The sequence below is a fragment of the Struthio camelus genome, chromosome 3 (genome assembly GCF_040807025.1).
Source record: "Struthio camelus isolate bStrCam1 chromosome 3, bStrCam1.hap1, whole genome shotgun sequence".
NCBI lineage: Eukaryota > Metazoa > Chordata > Aves > Struthioniformes > Struthionidae > Struthio > Struthio camelus.
Genome location: NC_090944.1, coordinates 103,113,236 through 103,128,207, shown reverse-complemented (window position 1 = coordinate 103,128,207; position 14,972 = coordinate 103,113,236). Strand labels below are relative to the sequence as shown.

At 38.6% G+C, this 14,972-nt stretch overlaps 1 protein-coding gene across 3 annotated transcripts in view; it reads right to left on the bottom strand.

Annotated features, from left to right (window-relative positions):
* Positions 1–3,556: 3,556 nt before the first annotated feature.
* The window catches only part of TTC27 (tetratricopeptide repeat domain 27), a 135,886-nt gene continuing 124,470 nt past the window's right edge, over positions 3,557–14,972 (bottom strand). For 2 of the 3 annotated variants that reach the window (XM_068939405.1, XM_068939406.1), the window contains 4 exons: positions 11,513–11,710; positions 7,978–8,089; positions 7,205–7,305; positions 3,557–3,934 (listed from right to left, as the gene is read on the bottom strand). In XM_068939405.1, the coding sequence (XP_068795506.1) occupies positions 3,812–3,934; positions 7,205–7,305; positions 7,978–8,089; positions 11,513–11,710 (534 nt within the window). In that variant the 3' untranslated portion in view covers positions 3,557–3,811. Of the gene's footprint in view, positions 3,935–3,955; positions 6,038–7,204; positions 7,306–7,977; positions 8,090–11,512; positions 11,711–14,972 lie in introns of those variants that run through there. The other variant, XM_068939408.1, reaches the window with a different exon arrangement.

Genomic DNA, 14,972 nt, shown 5'->3' with positions numbered 1-14,972 from the left:
CGAAGGTTTCTTCAACTGCATCCCTAAAATAACTAGTCACCTTTGAAAACGCGGACTATCAATCCTGTTTTCAGTGCTTAGATTCTTTAGTGGCAAGCACGCTAGAAACGCACAGAGAGAAAGCTGACATACGCTCCAGGCTCTGTACTGCACACTACGTTCATGAGCTTTGCCTTCCTGTTCCAAGATCTCTCATAACTTCAGAATTAACAACTCAGTCCTATGGCACACTCATTCTATACATATTTAGGTATATATATGTGTCTATATATTTATACATATATGTTGGAATTTTTCTCCTGTTTAGAATAAGATTTTCCTACCAAGGTTTAGGTTATATTTAAGTTCAGAGAACCTAAGTTGTAAAAATCAGCTGTCGTCTTTTCCCTATTTCATATGCACCTTCAGTACAGAGCTCTGCAGGAGCACAGATGAAGAAAAGTGAAGTACTTGTATATAATTTTAATTTTGTATTAGACTGAAAATAGCATGTCTTTTTTTTGGCTTCCCCTTATCCCCTGAAATACATTATGTCCATCTGTACTGTCATTCATACATCCACTGATGTTGAGACAGAAATACTGAACAGAAGAGCTAAGCTAAAATAATTTCACTGTGACCTTATACCTTCTTGGGCAGAAATACTCCAAAGCAGGATAAAATTAACCCCTTTTTTTTTTTCTGCCTTATTTATTTTGAAAATAATTAGAGGTGTAGTTTTAACCAATGTATACACATATCCTTAATCTAAACTTGTAAATGTATCCTCTGGATTTGCATATAAGCCATTTACCATTTTTAGGTCTGAGAAATTATTCCAAGCTTTATTTCATTTCAAGACTTATACATGGCATGAAAGCTGCCTGTCTTTCTGGGTGTACCAGTCAATGCAGTAGAAAGAACATCAAGGATGATGTGACATGCAACAGAACATTTACTGGCATTTATTTGGGATGACCTGCCTGACTCAGCATGGCCTCATCAGCCCTTACTCATGAGTAGAAGTGAATGTTGTTCTGTCTCAACCCAAGAAAACCCTTTAGCACCACACCCAGCTGCGTACGCTCCCTCCGTGCGGACACAGCTCTCCGAATGAATCAGGAGATCCTTCCTGGGCTCTGACCACCAGCGGTCGAAAGTATATTCCAGGTTGAACCATATTAGGTCAAAGACGTACAAACGAACCCCCTTAGGCCATGAAAATAAATTCTCCTTCATGCACCATTCTTCCTTCAAACTTTACTGGCTTTAAAAACTCTGAGACAATTGCTTAGCTAGTCGGGGTAGACAAAAGTTACAAAACTCAAGACTCATCTGTTTTACCTCTACTTCACACCAAATTATTTCTAATAGCAGATAGATGATGAAACAGGTAATCTCTAACACAACTAAAGCCAAAAAAAGACAAGGGGAAGTTCCTGACATTCTATTATGAACTGTAAACCATCCCAGAGAAATATTAATCAGGTAAATGCTACACTAAATGAGTTTTTCAAACACTTTTAACATATAGATATACATGTTGCACTTGAAAATACCACAGATGTTTGTGGCTTTGACATCATCCACACTGGGAAAGGACCACACAGTTTTGCTAAGCCCACAAGGATACCTGAGTTGTCGGGGAAGTCAGTCGAGTGAAAAGCATCCCCACATTAGAAGACAGATGCTCCCCCCGTGATGCAGTTCTGGAAAGTTTTCAGTCTGGGAAATATTCCTTCTTCCCATACAGGCAAGCTTTTTTTGCATTTGAGAGACGGCCAAGGCTTTTTTAGTAATATTGTCTTCATGACATTGCTCTCCTGGAGCTACTCTGCACCAAGCGCTGTTGGCATGAGCACAGAAAATTAACATCATTCAAAACTGAAGTTGCGTTTGTTTCTGTAACATATTGAAAGGCCTCTGTGATGAGCTCATCATCAAAGAAGCAAGATAGGCTAACTCTCTATCCAAGGGAGAAGACAACATCACTGAAACAAAGAGACAGCAAAAACTGCACAGGGCAAGAGATTTACATCAGGTGTTCAGATTCATGGATGTAGCAGTTAAGATCTTCAAGGATGGTGAAAAAACAGTCTGAAAAGCCAGTCTCTCCTGAGTGGCAATCCAGCTCCTGGCCTCTCCACCCTCCACACCATGTGTATTATCTCTAGACACTTAAATTGTGCATATTTATATATATTTTTAAAGCCCCTGCAGACATCTCACCTCTATTACATTAATTATTACAGGAAAATTGGTGTGGCTTTTTTCAGTTATGTACGCCTCACTAAATATATATATGAGCAAAGTGGGAACATTTCCAGTAAATTCACTCTGCATAAACTTTAATGCCTCCTGCCTTTCTGGACCATTTCAGTGAAGAAGGGTTTTGGAGCCAGCTCTCCTTCACTAACGGGTTTATCCTTTGTTAAGATAATAATTTTTGTGGGAACTTCTTCTTAAACTACTGCCAGGAAATAATTTATCTTCCATTCTAAAAAGCTTAACAAGGATAGCTAAAGATGCCAAGATGGTCTCCCCTTCTCACACTAAAACATACACTGTTAGCTTTGCTTCAAACCCAGTTAACTAATTCTTTTTGGTTTCCTTTCACTTTCTGATTCTCTCTTCAGAGACAGCAGCCTTGCCATATAGTAACTGTATAGTTTTAATGACCACACCACATACAGTGTGTATATACAGAATAGAGATAACAGCATTTTTGAAGACTGCATCATTCTTATATGGGAGCAAGAGCCAAAATCAACATGTGTGAGGAAACTACTTTGCATAGGTTTCTGAAAAAAAAAAAAAAAAAGAAAAGTAAAGAAATCTATTTCAAGGGAAAAATGCAAGGAAGATACTTAATTAAACAAAGCAAAGCAATCTAGATGAAAACAAGCTAGTCAAGGCTAGCCAAATATAAATATTTTGCAGTTTTACTGCTGCCTCATTGGAGATAAATCACCCTGCCCGTAAAAGCCCCAAATGAAGTCCTGCTCTCCTGCACGTGGGACCCAAGTTGCATATTTTTGAGTAAAACACTACTGTTGTAAGCAATAACTCCTAGCAGACCCCAACGCTGCAAACATCTGGCCGCTTTTGACTGTACTTCAAGAGTAGCAACACCACAAGAGACTAAATTCTCACTCTCGGGACCCCACTCGTGCTCCCCCGTAAGTAGCAATGACCAAACTATAAAGGGGCCAGCGAAGAGCCCAGGCGTCTGCCGCCCCAGCAGAGCGGAGCAGGTCAAGGCAGGGGCCGGCCCACCCCACCGCCCCAGCCCGCCTCACCACTGCCGCCACTCATCCACCAGCCTCACAGCTCCTCTGATTGGCCAGCGGCACAGTGACGTGCTCTCTGATTGGCTGCGCAGCTCACCAGTAGAGGTATGATTGGCCAGCTGGGGAGGGCATGTGCTGTGATTGGCCGGGGCCCCAGATAGGACAGGGCACAGCTCCGGCCTCCTGCAGTGCCTCCTCCCCTCCAGCCCTGGGGCTCCTCCTGCTCCCCCTGTTTGCAATGCACCTGTGGCCTGGTGCCACCCACGAAACGTGCTCTAATCCAGCGCTTTATAAACGCAATTAGCTTTATTCCAGAAAATCTGGGCCCAAGGAAGCGGACACAATTTTAAGACGGCAAGAGTAGATAAGAATCTGAAAAAGCAGACTAAAACCTGAAGAAAGCTGACCATGAGAACAGCATTGTACAGGAAAATGGTCATTGAGAGTGTTGCTGTGCTGCAGTTGTTCCCATTTCATGAGCGAATCTGCAGCAAATGAAACACATCATTATGGTCTTCCTCCCATGAAGTCTGGTCTGTATTTCAGCAACGATTTCTCAGTTGGTTGCTCAGTTCCTGAAGTTCAGCAATCAAGTTGTCCATAGCTGTCATTTCATCAGCTATCTCACTGGAAACCTCACTACTTGTTACATCTCCAAAAAGTTGCTGCATAAAAAAAAACACATTATTTTCAACTGTACTTAACAGTTCCTATGTCTCAATGTACAGACAGAATTCAAGAACCTCATCATCACTACCATAGCTTTCCTATCAGCATCTTTCATGTTATTTTTGGCATCCATGACAGTACCTCTCTCCTTAAAAAGACCGCTTTGTGGTTAGTAAACAGATGCGCTTACGAATGACCATCGGCCAGTGCTGCGCTCCTGATGTTCTCCTGTCAGAGAGGGCTGAATGATCCCGTGGAAGCTGGGTTTCTACTCTCACCTGACTACCTACTGCCACTTCTGCTCCCATTAAAAGCTAAGGACTCTACTATGAAACTCAAACTAGAACAGCATCTCACTTTCACTGCAGTTTGCAAACCCATCTGTTAATTAAGTAGTAGGTCTGAGTTTTCATGGCTATGGGTTCCCAGTGTCGTATTATACTGTGTCATTTTCTCCAAAACCTCAAAAAAAAAAGCTTTAACATTTGATGTCAAGATGTGTGCGGGTGGAGAAATGCATCTGCGTGTAATTAACTCATACACAAGAAAACTGAACACTACAGAGAGATAAAAATAGTTTGTACTTAAAGACATTAATAAAACCACAAAAAGAGCTAATTCATGAGCAACCGTAATCTTCACATATTAACAGGGAAACTAAGGGAGAGTAAAGGGTAAATGACTTGTCTAAAGTCTTGAGATACACAAGGCCTGACCAAAGCTTTGCTACCAAATTGTTACTTTGGAAGGCCAGAAATTGTCTTTTGACTCAGGTAGTAGCAAAGCTGTGTGAGGTACCACTCCACATAAATATGGGAAGCAGGCAGATCCAGACATATGTTTCCCCCCTTTAGTATCTAAACAGAGAGCGATTCACACTTCATTTGACACAAACAAAAAGCCTACTTTAGAGATGAAAACTTACCCAGAAGACAAAAGTTGCTCTGGAGTACATCTGTCTTCATTATATCATCAAATCATAATGGCACAATACAGATAAGTATATAAACAAAAATGTACTTAAAAGGCCTTAAAATAGGTTTCCAGTGTGTTTCGCAACAGGGTTGTCACTGAACAAGGACCATCTTTCACAAAAATAAGAACATGTTCCTTCAACAAGTACAAAGTCTTTTCTGACTCTCAGCCCAACAAACTCACACTGGTAATGAAAAGTTTGGGTCTTTCTGGCTAAGACAGCTAAATAAATTAGGATGATCTAATTATTTGCTCTTTTTTTTCCCCCCCCTCCCACACAGTTAAAGAGATCTTTTCAACTAGATGCAGACTGGGAAAGTTTCATGTACCATTATTCTTTGGGCTTCTGCCTTATGTTTTCCCACCATAGTACCCACATTTCATGCATTTATGACCCAGCTTCAGGATCCGTCTCCTGTTCAGAGAGCCCACCTGTCAGATCTGAATGACACGCAGGGTCAAGAAGCAGAAGAGAGCCCACTATGCTATTTGGCAGAGCACGCGACTGCCCAGAAGACTCTGTGCATAAAGCAGCCCATTAACAATACATTTTCTAGATGCAGTCTTAGGCAGGGTCTGGCTGCATCATGAGTTTGGCATGACCCACGGATTGGAAAGTCACAGACAGAGATCACAGTAAAGCCCAGAGAGCAACACTGTTTCACTTGTACAAAAACTACCAATGTATTCCTACTGCATGTCCTGACTAGGAAGTTTTTGGCACTTTATCTTTTGAAAGTTACTTTCACTGTTCCTTTATTCCTTCTGAAATCTTAACTATGGAGTCTGCTCTTGACACCTTTTTTTTTTTTAAGCGCTTTTATTTTTGTTAAAAGAAAAAAGAAAAAACACCCACTAATATTGTCTCATTAGGCAGTAATTGGAGATAATGGAGTCAAGTTTGAACAGACATAAATAGTGCTAAGTTGTTTGTACATAATATCTTACAGGAGATGACTGAGGTTTTTAAACCAAAGGCACACACTCTGGAAATTCAGTGGGATTTAATTTAAAAATAAGATGGCATATTGGAACTATGAAAAAATAACTGAGTCATTCCAATACCTTTATCTCTAACATGCCACTTTTCTCAGAACTGCCATAAAAGTTAGACACACCAGTATCTGCCAAAAATAAGTTCATTTAATTAATGCCTTTAGGAGTGAAGAATACATTTTATTAGACTCACTTATTCTTAGTATTTCAGTGACTGTGCTATCTAGTATAATTTAAACCACCTGTACTTGTTTATAACATATATGTCAAGTAGTCTTACCTTCTCTACTGTCTACCGTCTACTCAGTCAACAGACTATTTTTTTAAACCACTTTGTGAATCACAACAGAACGCACAAGTTGCGATTTTTTCCCCAGTATTTCTAAGAGTTATTTCTAAGAGTTCTAAGAGTTATAGACTATGTCAATATCCAACAAGCACAATTAGTTATGGAGTCAGCTTGTATCTGCTTCAACAACTTTCCTAGGCCCTTATCCTAAAAATTACAGGACTTAAAGAAAGCGAGCCAAGTTTAGCACACTGATGATGGATCAACACTTTGTAACACAAGCACACATGTTATAAAACTTATGCTGTGTAATTCACATTTGCTAAACCCCACACACAGCCCTGGAAGAATCCTTCTTAAAGACAGTAAGTGTATTTTGAACAAAAATGTATTCCAAATCAGTCCTCAGTTAAACAATGGCCGTTTCTCACGTTGTAAGGTGGAGGGCAAAATCAAGACAATAATGGTGCAGGAACAGATTTGGGCTGTTTAGGTGCCTCGCTATGGATACACAAATTAGAACTCTAAAAACTAAACATAGCATAATTCCATGAAAATGTTGAGTTCTCTGCTTTAATAAATAACTCCATTTATAAAACACTTTTAAGAGATGCAAAGTAGTCCTAAAAGATTTTGTCCTTTCTGTAAGCTTACATCCATTCCTCCTCAGACTGCCCCTGCTCCCCTCATGATTACTCACACAAGGAAAAGTTCTTTGAAATGACTGATTTCTTCTAAACATTTGAGTCTGTTTGCCCTACACTAAGTAAAATTCTAACTTAAACTAAGAATTAGCATTGAAATCGTAGGCTAGTAGTTTTAGTTTGGTCAAAGCCTAGGAGGAATAAGGAAAACAAAAGTCTACCTAAAACTGGAATCTTTAATAGTGGAGATGAAAATCTTCCTGATGATGCAATAGGACAGGTAAATATTATTTGATTTATAAATGACTTAAAGCCATGGGTTCTGGTAAAAAAATAAAGATATTTCTTTCAAACATTCCTACCTTTGCTTTGGATGACAAGCCACGTAAGTTCAGCCGAGCTGAAGAAAGTATCTGCAAAGCTTCCTGATGATTAGACTTGTTTTTACTGCACTTTATAGCCACTAGAATCCAAATACAGAAGAAAAGGACACCAAAACAGAAAAGCATTACCTTCTGTCACAATAATCTTTTAAAGAACATTTAAATAAAATTCTAGATACCTTCCATATGTAACCTTTGAATGCACTATTCCAAAAAAGAAACTCATGAAAAGTTAATTTGGAGTAGGTAATTTTGAGAAGACCACTCTAAAATGACTTAAGTCATACCGTATGACTAAAGGTATCCTTCTTGCAGAGTCATTACTCATACCGAGTCTAAGGCCTGTCGATCTCCTACCTACTACACTGAAGGTGTTGGAAAGGGATGGTCAATCAAAATTGTTATGTGACTATTTGAAGACTGAAATGAACTACTTGTCCTCTTTTTTTTTTTCTTTTTTTTTTTAAAACACTGTAAAACTCCTGGACCATTAAATGCCTTGGTAAACACGGAATCAATCTTACGCTTAGCATGCTTACCTTTCACAAAGTTTGCTGACTCACAGAACACGAGTTCTGCCTCAGCCCAAGTATATTCTCATATGCACTCTTAGGACCGTGCTTTATGTTAGAGGACTTCCATTAATTAGTAGGAATAAATATAATGGGTAAGATATAAGGTTATTTTGTTACTAAGCTTATTAAACATTCTCTACACTCTTCATGGATAAGTTATTTTCAGGCAGAACATACCATGTGCAATCTCTATGGCTCCTTTCACCACTTCCTTAAAAGATGAAACATCTTTCTCCCAATCGCTGGATTGAATTTCACATTTATGTGCCTTAGTGAGGTACTGCAGTGACTGCAAGAAGGAAAATATAATCAGCATGTGTGTAAACAAAGCAGAAGCCTAGTTTGGCTTTAAGTAGCTATGAAATTAACGCTCTATCAAAAAAATGAATGGATCTTTACTATGCTAGCTTTTCTGGAACAGTTTCCTGCTCTGCAAGTTTAGGCACCAGCTGTAACACAGATGTTCTTCACCAATATTGCATCTCAAGTATGACAGGCATATAAAGTAACATGTGTCTAAAGACAATTTTTATTTTTTAAAAGTCTGTCTAGACTGATGGATGTGACCCATGTTTGCCAGGTCATCATAATTAAATGCACATGAAAAAGGAAAAATGTTTGGACTCACACTTTGAACAGTAATTTTGTGCCTAACAAATGTTTAACTGAATACATCAAAGCTTTCTCTCTCCATATATGTATTTTAGCCAATAATGCATTTCACAGACAGAGCTATTAGTTGCCATATTGCACTGGTTCTTGGCATGGAACAGGAAAAATAGAGAAGATAAATGTAAACAATATGGAACTAAGGTTCTGTTAAGAAAAAATCGTAACAAGAAGCAGGAAGGAACATGGAAGGTAAAGGAAAGCATTTGTTTTCCTCTGGTATAAGGACAGTAAGGAAAAAAAATCTGTCAACTCACATCTCTACTGTAACTTTTTTTCATAACAAAATAGCAGAATAGAAAGAAAACTATGAAAAACTTAGACTGAAAATAACAATAATAATTAAAAAAAAATCTAGTGATGCAGTACTGGAACTAGTACTCCATTAGCCAGAAAAGGAAATACACAGTACATGGAAGAAAGTAACTATTATATTAGATCTTTAAGGAGGTTATAAATACAAGCTAGGACACAGAACTAGTCCAAAAGCATAAATATACAGGATGTGCAGACAAATCTAAAAAGTTATTTCATAAAATCCATAGGCTTATTTCATAACAGTTCAGCTATCTAACTAAACCAAAGTAGACAACTCCACAGGAGAAAGAAATCGAAGATGCAGAAACTAACTATTCCTTTCTAGCTTTGTTTGCCTTCTACAGCACCAGAAATACGAAACATAAATATATGTGAAAATGACAACTCTTGTTGTCTTGGTGACTTGGTTCAATGACAACTCTTCAATTATCTTTTTAAAGAGTGTAAGTATTACAGAAAGGAAGAAAAAGCTTTCAATGCAGTACGTGTACAGAAGCACAACAAAGACCTCTGATTCATGAAGAAAGATGGATCAAATCTGGAGGCTGCCGCCCTGGAAGCATCTACCTTCTCCCTTTTACTGGAGTGGCAGCAGCATTGCATGGGTGAGTGAACTGCTCATGCTGCTGAACCACTGTAAATTGCAATAAGGTGTATTAAGTTCAACCAGAACAAGTTAATTTTTTGCATAGTAACTTAGGTTATAACTGGCAGTAGCTCTGGGCAGCCAGGGTAAGAGCTTCCAAGAGAAGGAATGACAGTTTTTACAGCAGTCCGATTTTAATCTGCCATGTGTCTGAGCCGGAGCAGCAAATTAGAGGGTTTTGCTGACAGATGTTAGGTGGGGGAGGAAAGAATTCAAAGCCTTGTGGGTTGTTTGTTTGCACTTCGGGAACCTGGATTTATCCTGGAAGGAAACAGTTATGAGCTGGGCAAAGTTTAAGGAACAGAAAGGTTTCACAGACTGTTGCCTGGGTAAGGATCAGTAGGAAACTTGTAGGGTGGAAAGATTCCTAAGTGGGAAAGTGGTGGACTGGGTTCAACATAGGAAAGAATGAAGTACTCAGCGAGGTGGCAAGCCGGATACGTAAGACTGTAAGAGTTAGCATATGTTAGGCTAAAGGGCGGGGGCAGGAAGGCAGCTATAGGTGCCGCCTCCTTCTCCAGTGCTTCAACAGATTCACGCTAACTAGGATCCCCTTATTTGACTTTGATTCAATTTATGAGGGGCTGAGGTGAATTGCAGCTGTAGGCCCTAGCGATTCAAGGCATCAGATACGACCAAAGAGCAGAAAGGCAATTAAAACCCCCTTCGCAACTGCCAGGCATACAAATATAGTTAAATAATAATTTAAATTTTTTCTATAGATAATTACATGTCTGACACAAGATAAAGCTCGTGGCAGTGAAGCCACTAACTACTCAGTTTTTAAAACTTTTTACTTTATAATATGAAAAGAAAAAAAAAGCGACCAGTGAGCATTCAGTGTACTGACAACGAATTTTGATAGCGTAGATTAATTTATGCTGTGGCTGTAGACAATTTTGCTCTTTCATGATCTATCACTGTGGTACCACACCAGGATACTAAGCTACACAGACAAACATCCCGCAAGTCATTTATAAACATCATTCCGTTTTGCAGGGCAGCCTAGACCATAACAGCGTTCCATAACCAGTCTGATTAGGAAATGCAGTTGAAGTCCTGTCTACTCTGCAAATTGAAACCATGTTTTTAACTGGGTTAGTGAAAAATACTGTGATGTAACCAGATTCTGAAATGATTACATTTATAGTATAGACAGGGCCTCTACTACTTTGCATGTCTGAGTAAGAATGTGAGGATATATTACAGGATATTGCACTGTCTGTATTTCTGAATTCTAAATAGGTCAAATCCTTTTTATTGTTCAGCTGTAAAGAAAAATCAGGAAGCAAGGAAGGATGAACTGGAGGCATAATGGAGGCTGGCAAGGGCTAAATGAGGCATTTCACAGAGGATGAAGAGCAGGACAACGAGGAAGGGTCAAAAAACTACAAGTTGAACCCCAAAGGCACACAATGCATAGGCCCAACCATCTGCATAATATGCCTGATATCAAGTGACAAGCAATCCTCCTGAGCGACATTTCTGCCATGACCAAAGGCATACCTCCTATTAGGAAATGCATACCAAATGCTGACCTTGTATATTTTCAGCTTCAGTAAAAATCTGATAACCCATAAATATTTTTGGAGCGCGCAAGGCTATTTGAATTTTGGAAATTTAACACCAAGCGCAAAGCATGCCCCAGCATACAACAAACTAAAGTCTCTCAGCGTAGAGTGTTTATTTTAGAAAAGCAATCATCTCAATTACCTGGGAAGTGATTAGAACCAGAGAAGGAAGTTAATGTAGCTAAAACAGAGGCAGGTAAACAGGAGCCTACACTTTAACAGATTAAGAATTAAATGACAATATTAATTCCATTTTAACCTAAATAAGGACAAAGCGCACTTACTCTGGGAAGTCTAACTCAGATATTGACTAGCTTAATATGCATTTCCCCTTGGTGGTTCCAAAGAAGAATTTAGGTGGCTTACGATGCCACTGCATCATGCCATTATGATCCAGGAAGTCACTTTTTTCCCCAAAAGTAATACACGTTTTCACCATAATCAAAGAACAGAAGGCTTCTACCATAAGCTTGTATTCACAAAAACTTAAGCCTCACAACACCTTTACCTTTTCAGTATCTTCATCACTATCATTCTGTCCATTTCCATAGAGCTGGGCGTAAAGTCTCCAGATCTCCCCATCATTTGTCACTCGTGAAGTCACTCTGCCCAAGAGCTCTTGCAACTTCCCCTTCAATCCGCTCGCTGCTTCTCCAGCCCGATCAGCCATTCCATCCACTACTGCCCTGACCAGAATAGCCAGCACCTTGGAAAAGCAGCAGGAAAGAGTTTTTGTTTCAACTTGTTTTGTTTTGTCAGTAAGTAAAATGAGCATCTCGATAGCTGCAATATTTGCTCTCTATTAATGGTTCAGTAAAATACAAATGTAGTACAATATGACAAATGTAGAGTTTACAGAGAAACACGTTATTAGGGGAATAATTCAACTCTGTTAAACCTCATCCAAAAGATTGTATAGTTGGTGAAGATAAGAGCTAAGAAGGAAATTATGGGTTAGCCTGGCAAGCAAGCGTGAAAGAGAATGCAGGAAGAGAATAAGAAATTGTGGCAGTGTCATAATGATATTTTCACCTTATAATCTGCTCATAAAAAAAAAAAAAAACAACTCTGTTTACAGCTGGAACTTGACTACATTTCAGCAATGGAAGAGACTGTTGTTTACAGGACTTCTGTTTCATTAACTGCAGAAATTGAAAGCTCTGTAGTGCAGGAGCTGGGAAACTGGAAGGCAACTGAATACTACTCTAGAAAATTCTGTGTTTATTGCAGTCATGATGAGTGATTGGTCAAGTCACTTAAATCAAACTTTACAAGTACTCATTCCACGGCCTTATTTTCTGAGTCACTGGCTTGAGAATGTGGGATCTGACCTGCAGAAATGCTCAGCACTTGCAGCTGCTGGGGAACTCAATGGGAGCTGTGCTTTGCATATATAAAATGCTACATAACACCAAGCGTCCCACGAAAAACAATAACCACCACCACCACAAATCCTCATGTCTTCAAGACTTCAAAATGGACACTCGGAATTGGAAGCTAGTTTCATTGTGCCTTAGTTCCTTATCAGTAAAATAAGAAATAGCAAACGCAGGTCAATTAAGACATGGGAACATATGGCGAATTAGAATAAAATCCCTACCAGCTGTGGCTCATTAAGTGAGAACTACCTACCCCATGTAGTGCATGAGAAAGGGAGACTGATGGTAAAACAAAATGGTAGTCCCGTACAGCAAGCATTCAAGATAGGCAAATAAAAGATGTGTAAGCAGCCTTCATGCTGGTACATCCTAACTTCTGAGACGGTGATTTGGCAGCCCTAATATTCAACTTCAACATTTTTGTCTAAGTTATATTAATATTTTCAATGAAAACACATTAATAGCAATATTAATAGCAAGAGTAATGAAAACCGATTTCAACGATGATTTGTGAATACCTCCAAACCATCGCTGTTCTCATAAAAGTAGGACACAGGTACATCCTCACAAGCCAAGATGCAGCTTGGTGGCAGAAAATAACGCAAAAGTTATCACAGTACTAAAGTATATTACATTTAAAATAAAAACATATGAAGTTTAGTATTTGTGACACATCCTGCTCCTAATACAACTTTTCTTCTACAGAACATCTCAATTACCATACATCCCAAAAATCATTTACTGAGTTCTACCAAATATGGTAAACCCTTCGCTAATAACAATTAAATCAAAACGGCTGATGGCGTTATGAAATAAATCTATGCAACTAACGGAAGAATAAAAGTGAAAAAATTACCCGCCCCCAGTTTCTTTTTGGAATTCATATGAAACCACAGTAGCAGAAACATTCAAATACCAGCTAAACAAACAAACAACCTCCCCCACCCAAATTTGGAGTACATCTTTTATAAAATAACATGACAAAACAGGCTGTTTTTTTCCTTTTCTTTCTACTAAAAGGCTCAGTTTCTCACTCAAGATGATGGAAAACTATCACTAGTCCACAAGTTCTGAAATTCATACTGCATAAGGATCTAAAAGTAGTCTTGGGGATTCCATATACGTATATGGGACTTCTCAATCAATTTCTTAGTTGACAGTAAGAAAATTGCATCTCAAAGTTCTAAAAGTTAGTTCAGATGAATATCACCTGTACCTCCTAAGAGTTTTATAGCTGATATTTTATCTGCGCATGAAAAGTTTCCTCAGTCATTAGAATTTAGCTACTGAAAAATAGCCTTTATTCCCATAAAGTTCAGGCTTTGCTTATACTTTCACCACAAACTATCTCCTTTTCCTCATAATTCATCATCTAAGCATTAGCATTACAGCAGTTAAAATAAAACCAGTGTGAAAGCCTGGATTAAATGGTCCATTAAATATTAATGAAACATTAACACTACATGGCTGTGCCCAGGTGTTAAATAATGCCACTTAGAATCGCAAGTGAATTGTACTGATCATCAAGAAGTACTAGCAATCTAACTGAGCTTTCCATGATTAGAGCATTGCTTTCAGTGTTAAACTTTAACATCTCAAAGACATGAATTAAACCGCCATCTATACTAAACTAATATATTAAATCAGCGCTCTATTGCCCAGTATCCCATGCAAGCTGTAGTATTTTTCTTTATGCCTCTTCTAAAGAACTGTGCCCCATATGACCACTGTGAAGAGAATCTGTGTTTAACATGTCACGCCATCTGCATTCTTCCTCCTCCTTTGCTTTTGTGAATAACATGTGTTTACTAAAATCCAAACAAAACCTACCAAGCTACAAAACCTCGGACAGAAACAAACTGAACCACTTTTACATGTCATGATCTCTATCAGTTAATCTCATTACACAGTTGCTCTTCTCCAAATAGCTCATTTCATTTAAAAATGCACTTGGTCAACACATTTTTAAAAGCTTCCTTAATGCTAATCAAACTTGAGATAGCTCAAGCAAGAAAAGAATCCTCAAATACCAGGTCTAAATGTCAAATCTGCAATCTATGAGATCTCCCTACACGCTTCCCAAATTAAAGTTTATAACAAAGTCAATTGGCAGTAGTGAGCTACTGACAAGAAACAGGCCTCCTGAAGTCTCCTTCAGGAGACACCTACCTTCTGTCCTTCTGTACAATCACTTTGGGATACCTTGCAACCTTTTATTACAAACAGCCTGGCAATATGAACCAAGGAAACGAGGATAATATTTGATAGAAAGGGTAACACAAAGCTTTTATGTTACATTCTAGAGAATATAGAATTGCAGAGAGGAAATATGTGTCCACATTTTGAATTTCTATTCATTGAGAGTACAGGATAAAGATCTGGTTTCTGAAAACAATGTAGCAAAACACCCTTTCCACCCACAAAATAACCTTTGTTATTCTCAGAGCAATGACCTTATAAGTAAAAAAGATTTGCTTTCCTCCAAGAGCACGTATGTGGTGCAAAGCTGTGTGTTTAGCAGTTGCAGAAATCTCTCAGGTATATTTATAGCCTTGGACTAGTAATTCAGAAGCTAAACTGATGATTACA